Here is a 21,977-nt window from a genome sequence, read left to right as displayed (position 1 = left end):
CAGGAATTGCCTATAGAAATCTCCCAGGATCAGCTCCTTGGAGGTCCTGCATTGGCTGTGGATCAAGGGCAGAGTCTTAGGTGGTGGGTTTTAGTGCTCGTGTAACCCTCACACCCACTGGGAGTGGGTCACTGTCCCATGGATCGGCACCGAGACCACTTACAGAGCGAATGGATGTGCCCTGCAGCCTAGCTGAGAGCCAGCTGGCTTGTAGCTCAAGCGGTAGACCAGGGGTGGGGAACCTAAGGCCTGGGGGCCGGATGCAGCCCCCAACTTGCCGGGATCTGGCCCCTCAGGCTCAGGATTCCCCCATAGCATCGGGGAGCCCGTACTGGTGCTCCAGTCCCTCACCAACCCTCCTTGGGGCTGGAGCACACAGAATGTAGCCTGGGCCCCCCAAGGCTCTGGTGTGTGAGGGGAATGTGAGGAGTCTCTTTCTTCTCAGCCAGGGGCCACATCAGGGAGGGGTTTTTTGCTTCACTCTTGTGCACAGCCCCCAATGGATTTTTCTGTGGGCCAGTGGCCCCCCGACCCTAGAAGGGTTCCCCACCCTTGCTTGTGGAGGCCCATGCACTAAGCTCCAGAGGTCCCAGGTTTGGTACCCTCCATCGGCATTAGACTCAGCATGGACCCCTGAGTGTAGTCTAATTTATGTATTTATTGTGACATGAAGATGAGCCAGCTCTTCAGGGTCCCTGGCTGAGGTGATACAGGCCTGTACGTACCCATTCTTCAGAGAGAGAGTGAGAAGAGTCTGCTTTATCCCAGCGCCCTCTATCTCCGGAAAGGCTGGCTTTTTGGTGTATGTTCCTGCACCACAGAAGTGCCTGGGAATGTTTGCCATTGACGTCAGCGACATGGACTGACACCTGAGACTAAGCTCTCCAGGTTCCCGGGCTGTGTCATGTACAGCACCAAACGTTGTTCTAAACTAGGCAAATTATTATTGTTTGCAGTAATCCACAAGCAGCCATGGGACTTGGTTAGAACTGGGGGTACTGTTCTAGCCAAAGCCGGGCAAGGCCCAAGCTGAGATTCGCTTGCACCCAGAAGGATGACACAACTTTTCACAAGAGGGAAAATGTTCAGACAAATGGGCCCATGTTAATCCTCAAGCAGCTTGACCCAGGACACCCTGATGTTTGTTTGGAATCAGTAGGCGTGACTGGCAGGAAAGGGTTAAAATTAGAAAAACGGTCCCAGTGTCGTTTGGCCGCCTTGCTGCTGTTTTGTATGGTTGAAGATAATAGCGTAGACAGTAAAAGCGACATGGAGCCCTGTGGCACCGTAAAGACTGACTAACTAGTGGACAGTGCTAGTCGCAACCGAGTTGTATATTTTAAATGCCAGGCTAGTCATTGAAAGATGGGCCTGCATTTTTCATCTTGCTAAAAATCCTTCTAGTTTATCATGAAGATATTTCTAATTGAGCTGCTCATTATGATGAATTCAGGTCTAAATATTTTAGGGAGCACAGCCGTTCATGGGAGGTAGTCTAACATTCCTAGTATTTGCATATGAGCATTCTGCATTCAAACAACATTCCATTTCAACAAATAGAATGGAAATGTCAAATCAGTTCTTCCATTACGCAGTTCCTTATGTCTTCTCAATCACAACTCGCTTATATTATTGACACACCTAATATTAACAGCTAACAGACCCCATGTAGCTACAGCATTGTTGGCTGGTGTGTATTCTGCATCATCTTCAACCATGACAATTAAGGCTTGACTGCTGAATCAGCATTACTATTGACTTTTTAAAAAAAGCAGAAAGAATGTGCATAAGTATTGGTTTGATTCAGATTTCTTTACTGCCTTAGTGTTGCAATCCATGTTGTTTTAAATAGTTCAGGTTAAATTACTGTGGCTGTCTTTCTTCTCTGATTTTCCTTCCCCCTCCTAAAGTTCAGTGTCTCTCTTATTCATAATGTCCCTGACATGTAGAAGTTGAGTTCACCACATTTTTGTGGCAAGTTTGACTCAGTGTTGTAGTCTCTGACTTTGAATGCAAGGTTGTCATAATAAATGCTACTTGAGCAAGGTTTATAAATTGTTGATGTTGTATATCAATTGTAGAGAATCGTAGAATTGTTACTAAATGTCTCCTTACGTCAATAACCCCCTTTTTTTAAAAAATGCATCCAGTCAAGGAATAGTCCATAGAGAGAAAATACAAACCAATTCTTTTGCCAGATCCTTTTACTGCAATGGAAAAGTCAGCATTTGGTTACCTCTAATGAATGTACCCCGTTGTACATTCAGGTGCAGATAAACTGTGGTTCTCATACATTTTTGTTCCTAGTTCAAGCCTAATCTACACATTTTAAAATGCTTAACTGTAGCACCAAAGTACAAGAAATCATTCTTCTGCTTGACTCTCAGTTAATTAGGCCTCAATTGGAGTATTTTATCCAGTTCTGGGAGCCACATTTCAAGAAAGGTGTGGAGAAATTGGAGAAGGTCCAAAGAAGAGCAACAAGAATGATTGGAGATCTAGAGAACATGACCAGTGAGGGAAGACTGAAAGAATTGGGCTTGTTTACTTTAGAAAAGAGAAGACTGAGAGAGGATACAAAAGCAGTTTTCAAGTGTCTAAAAGGGCATCACAAGGAGGAGGGAGAAAAAATGTTCTTGTTGGCCTCTGAGGATGAGACAAGAAGCAACGGGCTTAAATTGCAGCAGGGGAGGTTTAGGTTGGACATTAGGAAAAAGTTCCTAACTGTCAGGGTGGTGAAACACTGGACTAAATTGCCTAGGGAGGTTGTGGAATCTCCATCACTGGAGATATTTAAAAGCAGGTTAGGTAGACATCTATCGGGGATGAGCTTAAATGGTGCCTGGTCCTGTCATGAGGGCAGGAAACTGGACTTACTGAGCTCCCTTTCAGTTCTAGTATTCTATGATTCTGTGATGGTATATCTCTCTTCAGGGCAAATGGAAAGAAATAATGTCATGTGTGGATAGACGTAAAAGACTCAGTGCACCACTAGGCAGTTGTGTAATGAGTAGATTAGAATTGGAAATTGAGCATGTCCTGTATTTCTGACAGTTCTGAAAAAAATCCGGTGCATCTGACACATCTTTTGTACACTGAGATTTATAATACTTTTTTCAGACTTAATTGACTGGGGCAACCTTATGATTTATATCTTTGCTTTATTCATAGCACGGCCATAAAAAAGTCATAATGCAGAACCAGACTAATTCAATTTCTCTTTGACCTTGTAAATCATTTATACATTTTGGCTGTCAGTTTTTTGAATATAAAGTATGCATATGTACTGCAGAGAATAAATTGCTGACTCTCTATCTAAGAAATTGGGCTACGATTGCTATTCAGGGATAATTTTTCTGTTGCCAGATTCTTCGATATTGCTGAGAGAACTTATTTTACATTTGCTGTTTAACTGCGTTTCACAAGCAAATTATATTTTAACATTCCTGGTCCACAGCTTTTATCCTCATTATCGCCTGCCCGTATTCTACGTGGAGAAAGAGTTTTACTATATTTGGTACCAGGACCATGTCTACCCTTTGGATGCCACGGCTGCACATCTGGGGTGCTGTAGCTATGTTGCCCCGGAGTATATACTTGCTACAATAATGGAAGGAGATTTTCTGTAGCTGTAATAATCCACCTCTGTGAGCAGCAGTGGCTAAGTTGATGGTTTGATACTCTGCCCTCCTGCTTTTGGAAATAGGTTTTGAATATAAATATACATAACTCGAATATGCTTTGTGCAAAATGGGGGGTAACCTATCATTCAAGAGCTTGTGAGCTCCTGAATGTGTGCGTTCTGTTAGTGGGCATGTATCCTCCTTCTATGTGAAGTTATAAATATGAAAATGTAAACCTTCTTATGAATCTAGTCACTAGTGCTACTTAAGGAACTTAATAGCCTGGTGCAAATGCACAGATCTGCAAATGGCTTGGTTTTCCCTGTAAGCGCAAACTGTGGTTGGTCCTACAAAGACATGTGACCAAGCCACCTGGAGCTGGACTCTATCTTGACTTGAGTATTTTGCCACTGCCATGGAGAGGATGGAGCAAGAACTTCCCGCCCCGGGGAAATTCTATTTAAGGGATGGAAAGCCAAAAAGGATGGCCTTCAGCTGGCCTTTGAAAACTGCCTCCCCACCCTATGAGGATACACACAACAAGACCTGAAAACAAAGAACACTAATGTTAGACGTGGGTCAGAGAAAAGATCAGCTCTGACATGAGGAATTTGTTTCCTGAAATAAGGAGGAGGGTGAGGCGTTACGTTTTGGAGCAGTTAATTTCCCATGGTGCGTTAGGCTCAGCTGGCGTGTTGTGTTCATTTTAGCTTAGTAACTTACATTGATCTGTTTATCACCACTTGCAACTGCTTAAATCCCACTTTTTACACTTAATAAAATCACTTTTGTTTATTATCAAACCCCATGTCAATAATTGCTTCTTGGGGGAGGGGGCCAACAGCCGTACACATCTCTTCCACTGATAAAGGGGGCAGAGTTTAGGAGTTTGCTCCATGTAAAACTTTTGACACAGTCAGATGGCTTTATTTGGGGTGTGGTCCCACCGGGGCTGTGTTCCTGGGTGCTGACGAGTCCCTGTGGCCAAGGCCCCTTGCAGAGCTGAGCTGTTCTCAGTGTCTGTGTTACTCTGCAGGGGGCTGTTACCCCAACTCTGCCTTTGCTGGGGGGAACCAGAGCTTCTGGCCCAGCAGGAGGAAGGTGCAGCCCAGCAGAGGGCGGGTAGACAGGCTCAGTGGAATGATTAACACATCAGGTGACAGTCTCAAGGACACCGCTGTGATCCAGCCGATCTCAGGTGGGAACGTTCTTCCATTCACCGAACCGTCTCCCGGCCCACCGCTAGGGTGGGCTAAGGTGGCAATGGCCCAGGGGCCCAGCAATTTAAAAGAGCCTGGTCGCTGCCACTATAGACTGGAAAGCGTCTCTGGATTGAAAAATGCCTTTGATATGTCCATGCAGGTTCTGGGCCGGAGTTATTGGGCTCTGAAACCTGCCTGGGGCTTGTCAAAAGCAACTTTTAATTCAGAGATGCTGCTGCAGCTTTTCCCAGAGCAGTAAGGTTGGATTTGGGGGAGGGAGGGGAGGCACAATGCGGCACAGCTCATCCCAGCAGGTGGGGGGCTGAGCTGGGTCATCCCAAGGCCCTCTAGCGGGGGGGACACTTGGGGCACCTCTGGGTGGAGAGGGAGGAGGGGACTTGCAGCACTGACAAGGGAAGAAGTCAGGAGTCACATTGATTTCTGTCCTGGGGTCCAGCATTGCGGAGTGAGCCGATCTGGCCACGACGACACTCCGTAATAAGTTGGCCTAACTGTGGTTTGCTTGCCAGTGTTAACCGAACGTTTCAACATAGGCCAGGCCTTAAGCTTCTCTAACCTTCTGTTAACAGCTCGCCCTGGATGAGACGTCAAAGAATGAGCGGTAGCCATGGAGCTGCCCTGTAACGTTATTGGGAGTCAAGTACTTTAAAAGGCTTTAAAAACACGGGGCTATGCGGCTTTTCATATCGCTTTGTGCTACTAGCCATGGCAACGCTGCCTTTTAAAGAGGAATGTTTGATCCTCCGGGTCAGGACGGAGCGGGCTGCGGTGGATGGACCCTCCGAACACAAATCGTCCCTCCCAGGCACATCCTTCCTTTCACAAGAGAGGGTCACTCCGTTGTCTCCCGCTGCTGCCTTCCTGGAAGAGGCCTGCAAAACGCTGATAGTCTAGAAACTGCCGCTCTGCGGCTTTGCGCTGGCTTATTAGCATGGCAGAAGGACAGCTCCCCTAGATGGTGGCATCCTTGATGTCTAAATTTAGAATGCAGGTTATTTGGGGTAATGGGATTAACTTCAATTGCTGGCGCGCCAATCAAACCCAGAATAGCAGCGTCCCTTTCAGAGGTCTGCAGGAAATGGGGCCTCGGCATGGAACATTTCCCTCGTTTAGTGGCCCGGCGGGGAAGGAATCCATTCAGTCCAGTGGCAGCAAGTCTGCCTAGTGCCTGTGCTCATAGGGAAAGAGGCACAGGGGAGGATGTGACGATTTGTCACAGGGGGCCTAGTCCTGTGCCCACCGCTCCTATTGGCTTCAGGCACCGGCCCACAATCGTGCTCCCCTATAAGAATCCGGAGCAAGGCGGTTTGATCCTGATGCCAAAAGATGAAATGATGAAATGCTTGTGGCGATGCCACGGTGACTGGAGTATTCACGCGCCTGAGCCAAAGGTCATTGCCAGGAACAGAAATACGCTCGGTGACCTCAGTGAGCTTTGGAAATTGCGGTCCGAGGCCTTTACATTGAATCAGAAACGTATTCTCCCTCCACGCCCGTTACGGTGACTCGGAACTCTCTGGGAAACGTAGCTATTGAAACACACCAACCCACACGCACGTGCATATATATCGGGGGGGAGGGAGAAACGTTATGCCAAGAGACGAGAGGAAGGAAATTGTGGCACCCTGCCCGTACGGTGTTTGGACGGCCTATTGCAGTACATTCGAACAATCACCTAAGCGCCAGTATCTAGTCCTATTGGGAATGAAAGAAATCATGGTGGCTGGAGCTGAAACTTTCCAGACTGCACTGCACCAGGCAAGTGATTGCTCTGTTTTATCCTTCTCCAGAGACACATTGCGCCACAGAGAGAGATAGTTACAGCGGCTCTCAGCCAGGTTATAAAATTGCTTTATGGGTGGCTGTCACGGAGAGCACTAGGGTATAATGGCTGATGGTGATGTTGCTTGCCAACAGGCAGAACAGGCCACTCTGAGCATCAGCATTGGAAGAGCCAAATAGCAAGACAAGCCAACTGTGAGGAGGGGGGAAAAAAACAGAGTCCAATGTGGTTGACTTCAGTAAAAGTTGGAGGGTTTAAGTTATTTCTTATCAGAGACAAGGAGTTCCATTGGCTATCGCAGAACTAATATTGTGGTCCTAGATTTCAGTTTTTGATTCCCCAGCCCGCTGAATCTCATGAAAGAAGTGTTGCTACTAGCACACCCACTTACTGTTATCAGATTTCTGCTGCGTCCTGACCACTCCTGAAGGCGTTTATAGTAGGGAAAGTGCCTGCAAAGTCAACATAAGAACATAAGAACGGCCGTACTGGATCAGACCAAAGGTCCATCTAGCCCAGTATCCTGTCTGCCGACAGTGGCCAGCACCAGGTGTCCCAGAGGGGGTGGACCGAAGACAATGATCAAGCGATTTGTCTCGTGCCATCTGTCTCCAGCCTCTGGCAAACAAGCCAGGGACACCATTTCCATCCCCTGGCTAATAGCCTTTTATGGACCTAACCTCCATGAAATTATCTAGCTTCTCTTTAAACTCTGTTATAGTCCTAGCCTTCACAGCCTCCTCTGGATAGAGCTTAAAGTTGGGCATGTGACGGGTCCAAAAAGAATCGGTCAAACATTGGTCAAATATTATTGAATGATGTCAAAAATGGTCCAGTATTTTAAAGCAGTCATGTATTAGGACAATAAGAAGTGAGACTTTCCATGGCAGGGGCGGGGAACTGCTGGGGTTGGGGACCGCTGACCCAGAGAAAAATCAGTCGGGGGCCACACACAAGTGAGAAGCAAAGTGAGACGCCCCCAACTGAGAAGAAAGAGGCTCCCCATGTTCCCCTCACACACCAGAGCCTAGTGGGGCCAGGCTAGTAGAATTTGTGTGCTCCAGCCCTGTGGGTAGATGGCTGGAGGGGCTGGAATACCAGCCTCGGGGACCAGAGACAGGCAAGCCAGGGGCCCTTCTGGGGCCCCAAAACAGGCCCCTTGTCAAGAGCCCCAGCAGCTGTCAGCTGCCCTGTAGAAGGTGACTCCTTGAGGTAAATGCCCTGTTGTTTTTGTCCACTGATGGCAGTGATGTCTCATGCCAAGCTCCCCGGCTCTTGTTCCCATAGCGATGGGGGAATTACTGTCCCAGTGCTGTTATGCCAGGGCGGCTTTGGCAGATGACCAAGGTTTGGGTAAATCTGAGGAGCAGAACCCTGGCGGCTTTTCAGCGATTGCAGAGGGTGACAGCCAACCATTCTGGGATGTTTATTTGTGTATCTGAGTGTGTGTTTGTGAGTGCGTGTGATGTGTCAGTGTGTGTGTGTCTGTCCCCGTAATGGAGAGAGGGTGTAAATATGTAGACTTTGGGCGTGAGTGTCAGTGTGTGACTTGTGTTTGTGTCTGTCCATGTGAGAGGGTATTCAAGTCTTTGTGTGAATACTTGTGTGTGTGTGTGTGTGTGTCTCTGTATGGTGTGTGTGTGTGTCGGTGTGTGTGTCCCCAAGAGAGTGCGTGAATCTCTGTGTATGACTCTGGATGTGAGAGTATGTAGGTGTCTGGATGTATGTTTAGCATTAGTGTTGTTACAGATTTTACAACTGTTCACATAATGGTCATATAAATTGCCTTCTGAGATAATCGTTGGATAATCTTGTATTCAGTTAGTTGTTATTAAGTGTAATTACTTTGTTGTGTAAAGAACACAATGGGGTCTTTTTACAATAGATGGTGAGGTAATATAATTAATATTGTAGAAATATGCGGCCCGTGATGATTTACCAAAATTCGTGAAGTGGCTGCCTGAAAAATGATTACCCAGCCCTGAGGTAATGGATGGTGTGGGTTGGCGGTAATGAGGGCCACGGTCTTACGGAAAAAGAGGGGGGAAGGAAGAATCACAACAGCTCTGCAATGCAAGCCAATGGTTCTCCAGGGCTGCTGTGGCCAAGGTGAATTCAAGGTGAATATTGTGCACACCTGTGTATCGTGCATTACAAACAGAAAAGCACAGCCATTCTTTGACGGGTCTGATCTCTTCCCATGAGGAAGCCACTTCCTATAGGTCTCGATAGTGGAGTCCTTACCCAGTCTTGATTTAATCCAAATTGCTACTCAAGTTAGTGGCTTCAAGAACTTTTAATTTACAGGACCGCCTCCCCAGGGGGGTGTAAATCAGCATTAACACCAGCGAATGCACAACAGCTGAAGGACTAGCCAAGTGGTTATGTACATATGGGCATTGTGACGGCACGTTGGGGTCCCCCGTCTCCTGCACCCCAAAATGGCACAAACAGACTCCACCAGCCAGTAGAATTGAGGGTGGTTTATTGCTCCTCCAGGATACAGCATAGCACAGATGTAATCTGGTTACAGGAACTGGGGCTAAGAGGCCTCAGTGCCCCCTTGAGATGGGGGGATTCCAGCCCCCTCCCCAGTTCCTTCTTCCCTGCTTTCCAGCCATGAACTAACTTCCCCTCTCCAAGCCCTGCCACCAGCCAGGGCAGCATTCCACCTCCCTTTGTTTCTCCTCATGGGGGGTTGGTTGGTTCAACCGGTATGGAGTCACCTTTGCATAATAAGGTTTCCCCTGCTGGGTCTTGCTCCAGACAGCAGAGGTCACCACAGCCCAGCAAGTACCCCCACTACGTCACAGGCATTACACTGAAATGTACAATTCTCTAAGAATTATTATACATGAAATACAAATGTATGGGTATAAACCGTCAAACAGGAATACAGCAGTGTATCCTCTCTCCTGTTTCTCTCTCTCTCAATTTATTAAGGTACATTTAGAATCTGTTATGTATGCAATTTTTTCCCCACTAAAGTGAAGCTAGTAACCAGTGTGCCCCTCGTTTAGAATAGCCTCAAAAAAAACCTTGGGACCAAGTCAGTGGGAAATTTGCTTCATTTAAAGGGTTCAGGACTGAACACCTGTTTCTTACCTGCAAGGGAAGGAGCAGTCCTGAAAACAGAATGCTGTGTCACTGGAAATGTGTGAGGGGACTTATAAGAATTTAAGAAAAAACAAAGAAAGGGGAGTGACACTTGTACCCTTTGAGTGCTTTTAGGCGTCTGCTAACCAGCCAGATTCTAGGCCCTTGGCTTCACCTCCAGCCATTAGTCATTAGCTGCCATTAAATGCCCTCCCCATCAGTCACAACTGCTTAATTAAAATCTCCCACAGACCAAATTGATCTGACACCAGGGACACCGCAAGGCACTTAAAGCAAAAATAAAATGCATTTGAAACTTCAAGAGCAGCCTGTCACGTCCTCTGCTGAACAAACTGGAAACCTGGTCACAGCCGCTCTGTTTAGACAGACAAAATCTGGAGCACTTGCAATAGCAATTCCAATGACAGTCCTGACCCTGCAGTCCAGATCCTGGAGCGGAAAAGGAAAAATCAGAGGAGATGCTACCGGGATAATATGACTATGTCTTAGAAAGTGTGTGTGGGGAGTGGGGTGAATGGTAGCGAAAGCCTGACAAATAAGAGGCAGAGAAATATGTTTGAGTGATTGTCTTCTGGGCAAAGCATCTTCCTTTCGTCTTTATTGACACTGACATGGCGTGCTGCTGTTACTGTCAGGAATCTATACAGCCTAGAATTGTGCCTTTGGGTTCTTTGGGGACCTGAATAAGGCCTAAAGCGCTGGTGGTTACATAGCACAACTAACGGAGACATGTGAAAAGGGAGGTCACATAAAATTATGGAATCTGTGGCTGACTTGTAGCCTTACTCATGGGCTTGTGTGAGAGTTTCTCTGCATCCCCCGTTTACTCCTCTTTGCAGCGCTTTGCAGCAGTGCTGTTGGGAGAGGCAGTGATACTGGTGTTCCCATATCGGTGAATGTAGAATGCCCTGGGCATTCATCTGTGTGTCCATGATGGCGTTTCCAGCCACAGCGGTAGCCGCACGGGCATCTAATGCTGTCTGATAAAATGCATCCAATGGAGTATGGTGGTTTAAGAATTTTGGGGGAAATGAATCGGGATGTGTATGTACATCGCCTTGCACAATAGACCAGACACTGATGGGTGCCTTTCGGAGCTCGCACAATGCAAATATTAAATCATAATGCCACAAAGTTGTACACTGAGAAACTGATGAAGCTCTCTGGGGTGGTGCTGTGGTTGCCATTTTTCATCCTCGAAAAACTTCAGTTTACCTTTTTTTCTATTTTGCCACCCAGCTGGACAATCCAGATGAGCAAGCTGCGCAAATCAGACGAGAATTAGATGGACGCCTTCAAATGGCAGATCAAATTGCTAAGGTAAGAAAACTTTAAGTAGTAACTGGCGTGGCGCCATGGAACCAGCGTTAGTCTTCTCTGTGCCCAGGCCTGAGGAATGCTGAGCGGTGTTCCCTGTGACCTGAGCGTGTGGGCGACCGCTCGGGAAGACCCAAATACTGTCCAGCTGCTTAGCATAGTGCCTCGGTTTTGTTTGTACAGATGGTACACATTTGCACATGCCTCCACACTCATAAAAATGTATTCCGCACATGGATGGAATAGATTAGAGGGAACACCCACAGCTCCCAGTAAAGTGAGAGATGTTTCTTGGGGTCAGGCCCAACATGCCTGGTGAGGGTTCGATTCTGGGGAGACGCTGTTGGAAATGGCGCTGTGGGGTAGTTGGCTTTTTTTCCCTAGAAGCAGCTGTTTTGTTAGGAGCTGGGATTAGTTCCTGTGTTTCTTTCACTGCCAGTAGCTTACCTTCCCTCAGTGACTCCAGACTTGTATTGCACTCAGAACCACATATCAGTCCTGTGCATGGATGGGCTGGCACTCTCCTGGTCCAGACCCCGCCTGCCACAAACATCCTCCTCGCACTTTACAGTAGGGTTGCTTAAAAAAAAAAGGGACACCAATATTTGTTAAGCAAAAAAAAAAAAAAAAAGACCCCACCGTGGCCCCTTTAAAAACCGCATGGTGAGGCTTTTTGGCCCTAACCGGCTGCTGTCAGCTGCCCACCATCTTACCTGCCTGTGCCAGGCTGGACAGCTCCCCGGTAAGCACTAGGTTTGCCAGGCTGTCTCCGTATTGAGCTGGACAGCTCAGGATTTTTGCCTCCTGGCTGGGAAAAAATCAGAAAGTACCAGACATTTTAGGTGTCTGGTATTTTCTGATTTTTTTTTTTCCGGACAGCAGGCAAAAATACCGGACTATCTGGTTCAATACCGGACACCTGGCAACCCTACTTTACAGTGGAATTCCCTTTGATATCTATCCACTGCAGTAGGCCTGTGAGCTGTCCCTCAAACTAACTCAGCGACAAAGCACCTGGAACCACACCATGCTGCCGGGGCAGACGGTCCCCACCCCGCTGCCGGCTGCAGCAAGTCCTTTCCCTGATGGGTAACAGGGTTTCAGGTGACCTACAGGGGATAATCGCTTTGGGAGCTTTGCCGTGAGCTTCATTGAGCGCAGGATTTCACCCTGGCCTGGCTCAGTCTCCCAAGTCCTTCGTCAAACCCCACCTGTGAGCAGCATAACTTGTTTTCTGGCCAGCGCCATGCTCGATGCCTCTGTGTTCTAACCCCAGCGTTGCAGCCCATGGTCTGTGCAAGATCCCCCATTTGAAGACGAGAGAAAAATAACAAGCTCGATAAAAAGCCCCTGCCGCACCCCTTCCTCCCGGGGGTCTGGCAAGGCTGACTACCCCGCTGCCAAAAAGAAGTCTCCCCCCCTGCCCTTGCATCAGCAACCAGTGTTGTGAAAAAACTGCTTCTGCCCTTTACCGCCGAACAGATGGAATAAAAATAAAGCCCCAGTGCAGATTATCAGCATACCTACAGCCTATCAGTGGCACTCAGGAATTCCTCGTTCCTGAGGAGAAACACCCAGGCACTCTCCTCTTTGCAAACACAGAGAGGTCAGTCTCTTTCCATAACTGGTAAAAGCCCTCCCATATTAGTGAGCAGATAAGGCTCTGGTCTTTCCTGACAGGCCCACGTGATAAAATAATCCTGAGCTGGCTTTACAAGACCAATTCGGTGGACACTCCAATCACAAAATGAATGACCGATTCTGACCCCTATGGTTTGCTCATACTAAGAGTCCCTCCATGGCAAACTGTAATTCCCTGAAGTATAAATGTGGTTATTGTGCCAGAATTTTGAAGCCTTCTGCAAGGGAATGCAGTCTTGAAGCTGCTCCTGTGTAATCATTGGGAGCAAAGCATGTATTTATAGTCTATTGTTAATTATTTAGCAGCACTTGTGGGTACATCTCATCATTGAGGATTGCTTTGTATTTTTCAGAGCACGGTACACACCTTAACCAGTTAATTGTCCTCACTGTATCCTTGGGATGGCATTTAATTTAGAGATGGAAAAGATGAGCTGTCTGCAAGCTTTGTGGCAAGTTAATGGCAGACTCGATAATCAAAACCGACTCTCCTTCCCCTACGTTAAAACAGAGCGCCTGTTACTTTAAGGAAAATATTGAACCCGCTCTTGTTTCTTTAAAAGAAACTCTGCATAAAGCATTGTCACCATCTAAGGATTTGCAAGTATTAGCCAGTCATGTGGGCTTGATTCAAGAGGGTCTGCCTATTTATTTACCTTTCTGTTTACTACATTTTTGAATTAAAGCATTGACATTCGTAACTCACTGGCTGTCAGCAGAGGCTGCAACTAACTGAATTATACTTGCAAACATAAATATTCCATTTTAATTTCCCTCAAGAACGTTGAAACACAAATGAGCTGCTACCAGGTCTATGGCTACGTCTAGACTGCAAGCCTCTTTCGAAAGAGGCTTTTTCGAAAGATACTTTCAAAAAAGCCTCTTTCGAAAAAGAGCGTCTAGTCTACAACCAGTACTTTCGAAAAAGTGAGCCGCTTTTTTGAAAGAGAGCAGCCAGGCAGTCTGGATGCTCTCTTTCGAAAAAGCATAGTTTGCATTACATAGTGCCTTTTTTCGAAAGAGCGCTTTCAAAAAAAGGTGTTCCTCCTCGTAAAACGAGGTTTTCTGCAGTCGAAAAAACTCCCATGTTCTTTTGATTTGCTTTTGAAAGAATGGAGCAGCAGTCTAAATGCAAGGGAAGTTTTTTTTTTAAAAAAAGGCCACTTTTTTCGAAAAAACCCTGTAGTCTAGACACACCCTATGAGACGAGACCATGTCTCCTCCTAAAACAAATACATTCTGCAACGTCACTTTGCTGGGCTCCACTTTTAAAATGCAACTTTGGAGCATGGAGGGAAATTATATTTGAAAACAGCATATCAGCCAGGATAATATATCCAGTACATGGGATCGTAGGTAAGTGGTGGAATCTCTATCCCTAGAGTAGTTTAAGTCTCGGCTTGACAAACAGAGTTGTTGACTCGAGTCCCACGACTTGAACTCGAATCTGACTTAAGTCGCCTAGGTGACTTGACTTGAGACTCGACTCGGGTTCATTGTTTGTGACTTGAGACTTGCTAATTTTGTTAAATCGACTTGGTGAAAAAATTGTCTGAAAATGCCAATATTGATGGCTTGTAAAAAGTGACTTGACATTTTTTAAATTAAGACTCGAGACTCGACTTGAACTGTAGTGACTTGAGACTTGACTTGGACTTGACAATGATGACTTGAAGACAACACTGTTGACAAAGCCCTGGCTGGGCTGATTTAGTTGGGATTGGTCCTGCCTTGGGCAGAGGGCTGGACTTGATGACCTCCTGAGGTCTCTTCCAGCTCTCTGATTCTATGATATTGTAACTTAATCCCTTTTCCACAATTGCCACTAGCCCCAATTTAGCATGTCAAAATCCGACAGCAAAATCTGCATGCTAAGGTACTTACTGTTCTCACAGCTCCATGGGTGCCACTTTCTGGCATCCAAATGACTTTCTGGATCCTTGCCTACAGTTTCTGCACAAAGTTATTTTCTTTGCTCGAATATCACAGCCTATAATTCAGTTTCTTGCTGGTCTTTAACTTGAATCAAAAAATCTCAGATTTACTGGTGCGTAGATTGCAGAACGGGGTCGTGCCTGGTGATTGAGTCTGGGTGCACAATCAGTGCACTAAAAAGCACATCACATATTTCCACTTGAGGTGTGATGAAGGCTGGGTGGGCTGGTTAGGACCCAGAGGTGGGAGTGCCCCCGTGCAGTCTTTGCAAAGCCACGTAACGACCAGCTATGAAACCTGGAACCAGTCCTTTGCCCAGGCTCACTCAGTAACCAGACCCAACACTGGAACGCTTGAGCAAAGCTGTGTGTCCCTTGTTTATGGCCGGGACCGCTCAAATGCTGCTTTTGGTGTTGAGTGGAGTCCTGTGTTGGGCCCCACATCAGCAAAGCACTGACACATGTTTGAAATCGGCTGCGCTTAAAGATGGACCCAGGTGAAGCACGTCTAGATCACTGCACCTGGGGCTTGGACTCTGTCCCGTAAAGTCAATGACAGCAGGATTATGGCTGGCCGGCTGATCGCACCGAGCCAGAAGCACTTTGAGGTATGTTTTTCAAAGCCGCTCTCTGGCTCTCTCCTCACTTTCCCTAGCCAGGTGGGCTTGAGAAAATTGCAGGCAAGAGCCAGCCCGAGACTCCAGGCAGTTGAAGCAAATGCGGAAATAGCACTTGCAAAACCAGTGATGTCCAAGACTTCGACAGTTTGGACAGCTTTCTGTTCCCTGTGCCCATCGGCTGTTGGCCCTAACTCTCTCCTGCTGCATCTTTCCGCACAGATTCATCCCACACCTGCCCTCCTGCTCTGCTCCTGGCTATTTCCCCGCTTCCTCTTGGTCTCCTCCTCACCAAACCCTCCCCACCCACCCCCACAAAACAACCCTAGAACTACTGTGCCATGTCCAGACCTCCCACTGTTCACTGTGCCTGTGTGATAGGCCAGCTCCCCCATCCTGTGTCTGCCTGGCCTGTCAATGCTGTGAGCTCTTTAGGGCAGGGCCAGCCTGTCCGTGTGTCTGTATAACCCCACTCGTGGTTGTCCCATGGGTGCTGGCACAGTAAACACAATGAATTACGATTGTGCTTAGGTGCATTTCCTGCCTTTATACTTGGGCTAAGGTTAATGGCTTGGAGCAAAATGCTCTTTGGAGCAGGCAGCCCGGGTACATGGGCTTGGGCGGAGGGGAGCTCTGTGGAAGGGATGGGATCCTCATGGTGCTGTCCCCGCCCTGCCCCTCTTGCCTCCACCCCTCCCTGACTGGGAGGTCTGGGGTATGGAGCATGCCTTTCTGAGCCCCAGGCCTGATTGAGGAATTATAATGGAGTCGGTAGCTGAGGATTTGGTGGCCAGTCTTGTCCCTCTTCTAGCCAGTCCCCTTGTGCCAGGCCAGCCTTTCAACACGCCGCCCGCTCCGTCCTGTCTGCCTCAATCCCAGCGCTATCCATCCCCTGCCGTCCTGCCTCAGCTCACTGACTCCCACCCAGGCATCGCATCTGCTGGGTCCTCACCAGCTGCCTCTGCCTCCTTACCCCCACCTGTGTCATGGGGCTCAGCTCCACAGGCATCTCAGAAGGGCACAAGCCCCACCCATACCCAGCCCTGCACTCACACGCTGTCCAGGCCTCTTTAGCTTGCAAAGCACAAAGGTTTGTATCTAGGGTGGTGTTAGTCCTCTTGCCCCTCCCCCCACCCCCCGAGCCTTAGAATCTCCTGTTTTTTCTTTGACTTGGACCTAGTGAGACTCACCTGGGCCTCCTGTCAAGGTGAGTCAGCAGAACGGCCCAACTTCTCCATAGAACATCCTAGAACCTGACAACCTACCACACAGAAAAACCCAGCTCACCTCACTTCTGGAGTGCCTCAACTCTCCACCCTCCACATCTGTCCTGCTCGTCCCACTTACCTGCTGGCTGTCCACTACCCATGGATATCCTTCCAATTTGTTCCTCCTCAGAACTGCCTCACCTCTCCCCACCCCCATCCCCAATTTCCAATCAGCCTCACAGATCATAGAATCCTAGGGCTGGAAGAGACCTCAGGAGTCATCGAGTCCAGCCCCCTGCCCAAAGCAGGACCAATCCCAACTCAATCATCCCAGCCAGGGCTTTGTCAAGCCGGGACTTCAAAACCTCCAGGGATGGAGATTCTACCATCTCCCTAAGGAACCCATCCCAGTGCTTCCCCACCCTCCTAAGGAAATGATTGTTCCTAATATCCAACCTAGATCTCCCCCACTGCAACTTGAGACCATTACTCCTCGTTCTGTCATCTGCCACCACTGAGAACAGTCTCTTTCCATCCTCTTTGGAACTCCCTACAGGTAGCTGAAGGCTGCTATCAAATCCCCCCTCACTCTTCTGTGGACTAAATATGCCCAAATCCCTCATCCTCTCCTCATAAGTCATGTGCTCCATCCCCCTCATCATTTTTGTTGCCCTCCACTGGACCTTGTCCAGTGAATCCACATCCTTTCTGTAATGGGGCCCCCAGAATTGGACACAGTATTCCAGATGTGTCCCACCCCCTTCAAGAACTACAGGGTGTGGGGTTTGATGGTGAAGCTACTGGTGACAAACAGTAAGATATTGTTTCTAATAGTTCCTGCATTTGATATGTGATGTCTGGAAGCAGTGCAAAAGCTGGTACATTGGGAAAGATTAATAGTGTGGTGACGAAGCATTAATGTTTGAGCATCAGTGCTTTCAACAATATCTCCCAACATTTTAAAAAATGGAGGGGGGGGTTATGAGTGATTTCTGCCTTATGTAATGCATGGGCCATCAAACAACTCGATTAGATAGTTTGTCTTATGCCAAGAATAATTTACTTGAAAGGCTAGTTTTCTGAAGACTGAGTCTTGAAATTGAAGGCTACATTTTAATTGATTGGCACAAGGGCTGCTTTGAAATGTGTTTGTAATGAGTAAACCATTGAGTACTCGCTAATACACTCAGCCAGTCTGAGTTGCTGTTTGTATTTCTTCTGTAGCCCTGAGACGGTTTCTTGGCAGAAACATGGTGTTGCTTTCTTTTCCAGGGTGCATTTTATGAACTTCTTTTTATGATGTCATTATGAACTGTCAGCTCTTAAGCGAGAAGATATTTCTTAAGTTGTCTCCAAAGTTCTGTTTTTAGAGCTTTCTCTTGTATTGAACTCTAGTCAGGTGACTTATACCTCACTGTGATGGGGTAGATTAGGCCTGAAGACCCCTACTGGAGGCCTTGCTGCACCCCACGCCCGGGAGAAGAGCAAAAGAGAGGTCCTCCAGGCACACTAGAGTGGCTGCTTCTGCTGCAGCCAATCAGGGCTCAGCACGCTGATATAAAAGAAAGTGCTGGGCCAGGGCCTGGCAGTTCCTTGCTGGAACTCAACCCAATCAGACTCCGGGATTATCTGGGAAGACAGCAGCACCTTGGACAGCTCCAACTGTGAGCTGGACTTCAGACCTGGCTGAAAACCCACCCTGACAGACTACATTAAATTACAGAACCCTGGACAGGGTGCCGTGAGAAACTGACCTCACAGCCCTGAGAGAGAGGGCTGGATGGGGCAGCTTCTTGGAGAAGTGGCCCAGTGAGTGAGGTAGCAGCAGACAGCAGTGACAGTTAGTGGGCAACTGCTACTTACAGGGTCCCTTTGGCTGGGACTCAGAGGAGTGAGTGAGCCTGGTTGCCCCCACAACCTCTCCGTAGCTATAAAAAGGGGGTAAGAAGCCTGGTCCCAAGTGCCCGACCTGAAAAGCCATCTGAGATACCTCCACTCCCAGAACCAGTCGGGGTGGAGGAGTTTGTGGAAGTGCCCTCCGTCACAAAGGGGCACCTGCGAGCGGGTGAGCCCCTTCACGCTTGCACAGTTACTGGGGCCCCTTCTCAAACAGTCAAAAGCAGAGATGAGCTAGGGGCCTGGACAGATGCATCCGATGGCTTAGGACAGTCCTGGGATTAGAGGCTGGTTTCTTCAAAGGGGGATAGATAGTGACAGATGAGGGTCTGTGGGGAGTAAAATAAGAAAACATAGACATTGGGAGTAAAAGGCGGCTTGGCGATGGCTTTTTCAGCAGTGAGCAGTTGGCCCCAAGGGTGGCACCAGCGGGTTTCTGGGGGCTATAGTCACCCCCAAAATGTGCCTTAGCCCTCCTACCCGCTCCCCACCTGAGCAGTTGCCACTGGCTCCTCTCTGACAGAAGAGCGGCTGCTGCTGGCCAGGCGCCCAGCTCTGAAGGCAGCCATGCCCCCCTGGCAGCAGCACAGGAGTAAGCCTGGACAGGAGTCGGGGTGCTTGAGAACTGCCCCCAGCCCATGTCCCCACCTGCTGAGTTGTGCTGCCCAGGGCAGGTGGAAGGTCAAGGTCTCCCATAGCTTCCTGGACTGACCCACCTGGGCCCTTGCTTCCCAGGATGTTGGGGGAGGATGGAAGAGGAGGAGATGGGGCCAGACTTTAGGAATAGCAGTGGGTGGGGCCTCATGGCAAGTGGGGGAAACAGCCTCCCCAATTTTCAGTCTAGCCCTCCTTAGCTCTTCCTTACCCCCACCCCCTGCATTGGTTGTGGTGCCTCTTCCCATTACAATTAAAAGTTTTACCGCAGGTCCCCAGAACCCAGCCACTCCCATTGTGAACTCTTGAGAAAATCTAGTCACCCCTGTATGTGCCTAGCGGGAAGCTGAGCTCTCTTCCGACCATCAGGCCTCCACGGCGGATGCCGAGGCCTGAACATCTGGGCCTGAAAGAGCAATCGCCCTTTGAATCATCCGCCTGGCCGGATTGTTGCCAGGAAATTGCTGGGAAGGTGCTGAGGGGGCTGTCAGCTGAATCATTCGCTGCTTCCGCCATTTCCTGCCACAGTGTTTATTCCTCGTGGTGTTAATGACTTAACAGCAGGCCCTGCCTGCTCCTAGCAGAGGCAGGGCAGGGGATGGAATGGGTGTGTCCCCCAGGGGATGCAGAGATTGCACACGGAATTTGCACACCCCTTCCGAAGTACAGAGCTCTGCTCTGCCGGGCCCGCATCTGCCCTAGCAGGCAGGTGAGCCCCAGGGCTGATGGGAGCGACCGGGCTTTTTGGAGCACTGTAGAAAACCAAGCGAAGGTGAAGTGCATGTGCGAGAAGAAGCCCATGCAGAGAAGAGCCCTGCAAGCACATGGCACTCGGCTACAAAATTGGGTTTGAGTTATGCATGCAAAACAACCCCAGCAGGGTCTGTGATGACCTTCTCTTGCCCGGGGAGCCTGCTCTGCCGGCTTTCGTCACCTCCCTGTACTCTGCCTGGGCTGCAGAGCAAGTTGCCAGCCCCTCGCAGCGCCTGGCATGGCACAGCAAGGCAGCGGCGGCCGGCAGGAGCAGTGCAGGCAGGCGCCACCACCAGAATGGGACACGCAGGGACAGATGATGGGCAGAGGGAGCGGGACGTGGCCAATGGGCCAACTCTGCAGCACGGGTACAGGTTCTGGTGGACATGTCGGCTTTGAGCCAGCCCCGAAAATATCCTGATGCGCTCAGGTTAGGGAGGGCTGTGCTCTGATCCTGTTTGCCTCTGAGCTGGGCTTTAAAATTGAGCCTGAGCAGCCCTCAACAGAGAAATCTGTCGTCTGAATGAGGGGAGAAAACCAAGGTACCATTTCTCCGCTTGTGTCAACTCACAGTTCCATTTATTTTAGCGTAGCTATGGCAACAACGAGCCATCGAGGATGGGGGCCAGGGTCTCCACGCTGATGAAACATGCGTATAGGAGACAAGCTGTATTCACTGATGATGAATGTGGACCTGAGAAATGCCTACAGGAAGCTACACCACACAGATTCCAGCCCCCACTTGCGCTAAGTAATTTATCCATCCAAGGGGCTTGAAAGACAGCTGTTAGGAATGGTGGTAGTTCTCCATGGGCAAAGCATTTAAGGGACTACTGAGTACCACTGAATATTAATGAGTTTTTTCTTGTTTTCATCCAAGGAGCGCAAATTTCCAAAATTTGTATCCAAAGAAATGGAAAACATGTTCATTGAGGAGCTGAAGTCCTCTGTCAATCTGCTGATGGCGAACTTGGAAAGCATGCCGGTGTCCAAAGGAGGCTCCGAGTTCAAGTTGCAGAAGCTAAAACGCAGCCACAACACCTCCATCATTGACATGGGAGAGGAAAACGAAAACCAGCTTTCAAAGTCAGATGTGGTGCTTTCTTTCTCCTTGGAGGTAAAAGCTACCAGCTGTCTCCATTCGAACATGTAATGTTCTGAATTAGAGGGATTAAGAATCACACCAATCAATGCCTGGCCAGTTTGAGCTAGGAGAGTAGATATTAAAATAACAGCTTGAGGGGAAGATGCCAGTAAAAGGATTCCCTAATCCCCAAGAGAGGTTTTCTTTCCTTTTAGGAAACAATTATAAAAAGCTTTTACCAAGGTTCAGAATGTGCCCTTTTCGATTTCTCCCACTGTTGTTAGAACGACCTATGGAGAGTGTGTGAAAATCAAGGTAGTTTTGTATCTGACGGCAGGGTAATTAACCAGCATCCTCACAACATTGTAATGTTTCTACCAAGTGTAGAAGCCATGAGCTAAATTCATCCTCGGGGTGACTCCATGGAAATCAGGTGGAATTAATCCAGGGATTAATCTGGCTGCCTCATTTCTCTTTACTTCCTAAAAATGTTGTTTTCAGGCCATTGCAAAGTTTTGTTCACTTTGCTTTTTGCAGTAATAGGGTTAGTTGTGTGGGTTGGGGGGGGTTAATCCAAATAGAACTTCTAGGATAGAAAGATTCGTCAGTGTAATTTCTTAGATACTTTATTTTAGTGGCTCCTAAAATACTAAAACTTTGTGCTTTAGGTAACTGCCTTTCATTAATGCCAACTAGAGATGTCACTTGATCCCTCAGAGACCCAAGGTAGCTGAGGTAATATCTTTTATTGGATCGGTTTCTGTAGGTGAGAGAAACAGGCTTTGACCTTACCCGGGATGTCAATAAGTAGTCGACTAGATGATTAACCGATAAACCTAGTCTTATCAGTTAATCTAGTCAACTACTCACATTCTCCCCTCCCCCCGCTGCATCTGTATCAGAGGCAGCAAGGGGAAGGGGAAGCGCGGGGGTGGGGACAGGGGAGGATGCTACAGCCCCTGCCCGCAGTGAGCCCACGCTTGCCATGGACAGAGGCTGCTCCATGGGATACAGAACAGCCTCTGTCCGTGGCAAGTCTGAGCTTTGTGGCAGCAGCCCCTGCCTGCAGGGGGTCCGAGCTCCCTGCTGTCAAAGGCTGGAGCAGCCTCTGCCCACGGGGAGCTCAG

At 48.4% G+C, this 21,977-nt stretch overlaps 1 protein-coding gene across 12 annotated transcripts in view; it reads left to right on the top strand.

Moving 5' to 3' along the window:
• CADPS (calcium dependent secretion activator) overlaps nt 1-21,977 on the top strand; it is a 422,307-nt gene that overhangs the window by 172,735 nt on the left and 227,595 nt on the right. For all 12 annotated transcript variants that reach the window (XM_075938476.1, XM_075938477.1, XM_075938474.1 and 9 more), the window contains 2 exons: nt 10,986-11,066; nt 20,647-20,883. In XM_075938476.1, the coding sequence (XP_075794591.1) occupies nt 10,986-11,066; nt 20,647-20,883 (318 nt within the window). The remainder of the gene's footprint in view (nt 1-10,985; nt 11,067-20,646; nt 20,884-21,977) is intronic.

The sequence above is a fragment of the Pelodiscus sinensis genome, chromosome 11 (genome assembly GCF_049634645.1).
Source record: "Pelodiscus sinensis isolate JC-2024 chromosome 11, ASM4963464v1, whole genome shotgun sequence".
Taxonomy (NCBI): domain Eukaryota; kingdom Metazoa; phylum Chordata; order Testudines; family Trionychidae; genus Pelodiscus; species Pelodiscus sinensis.
The sequence above is the reverse complement of the archived record's forward strand: the minus strand, read 5'-3'. Positions and strand labels throughout refer to the sequence as shown.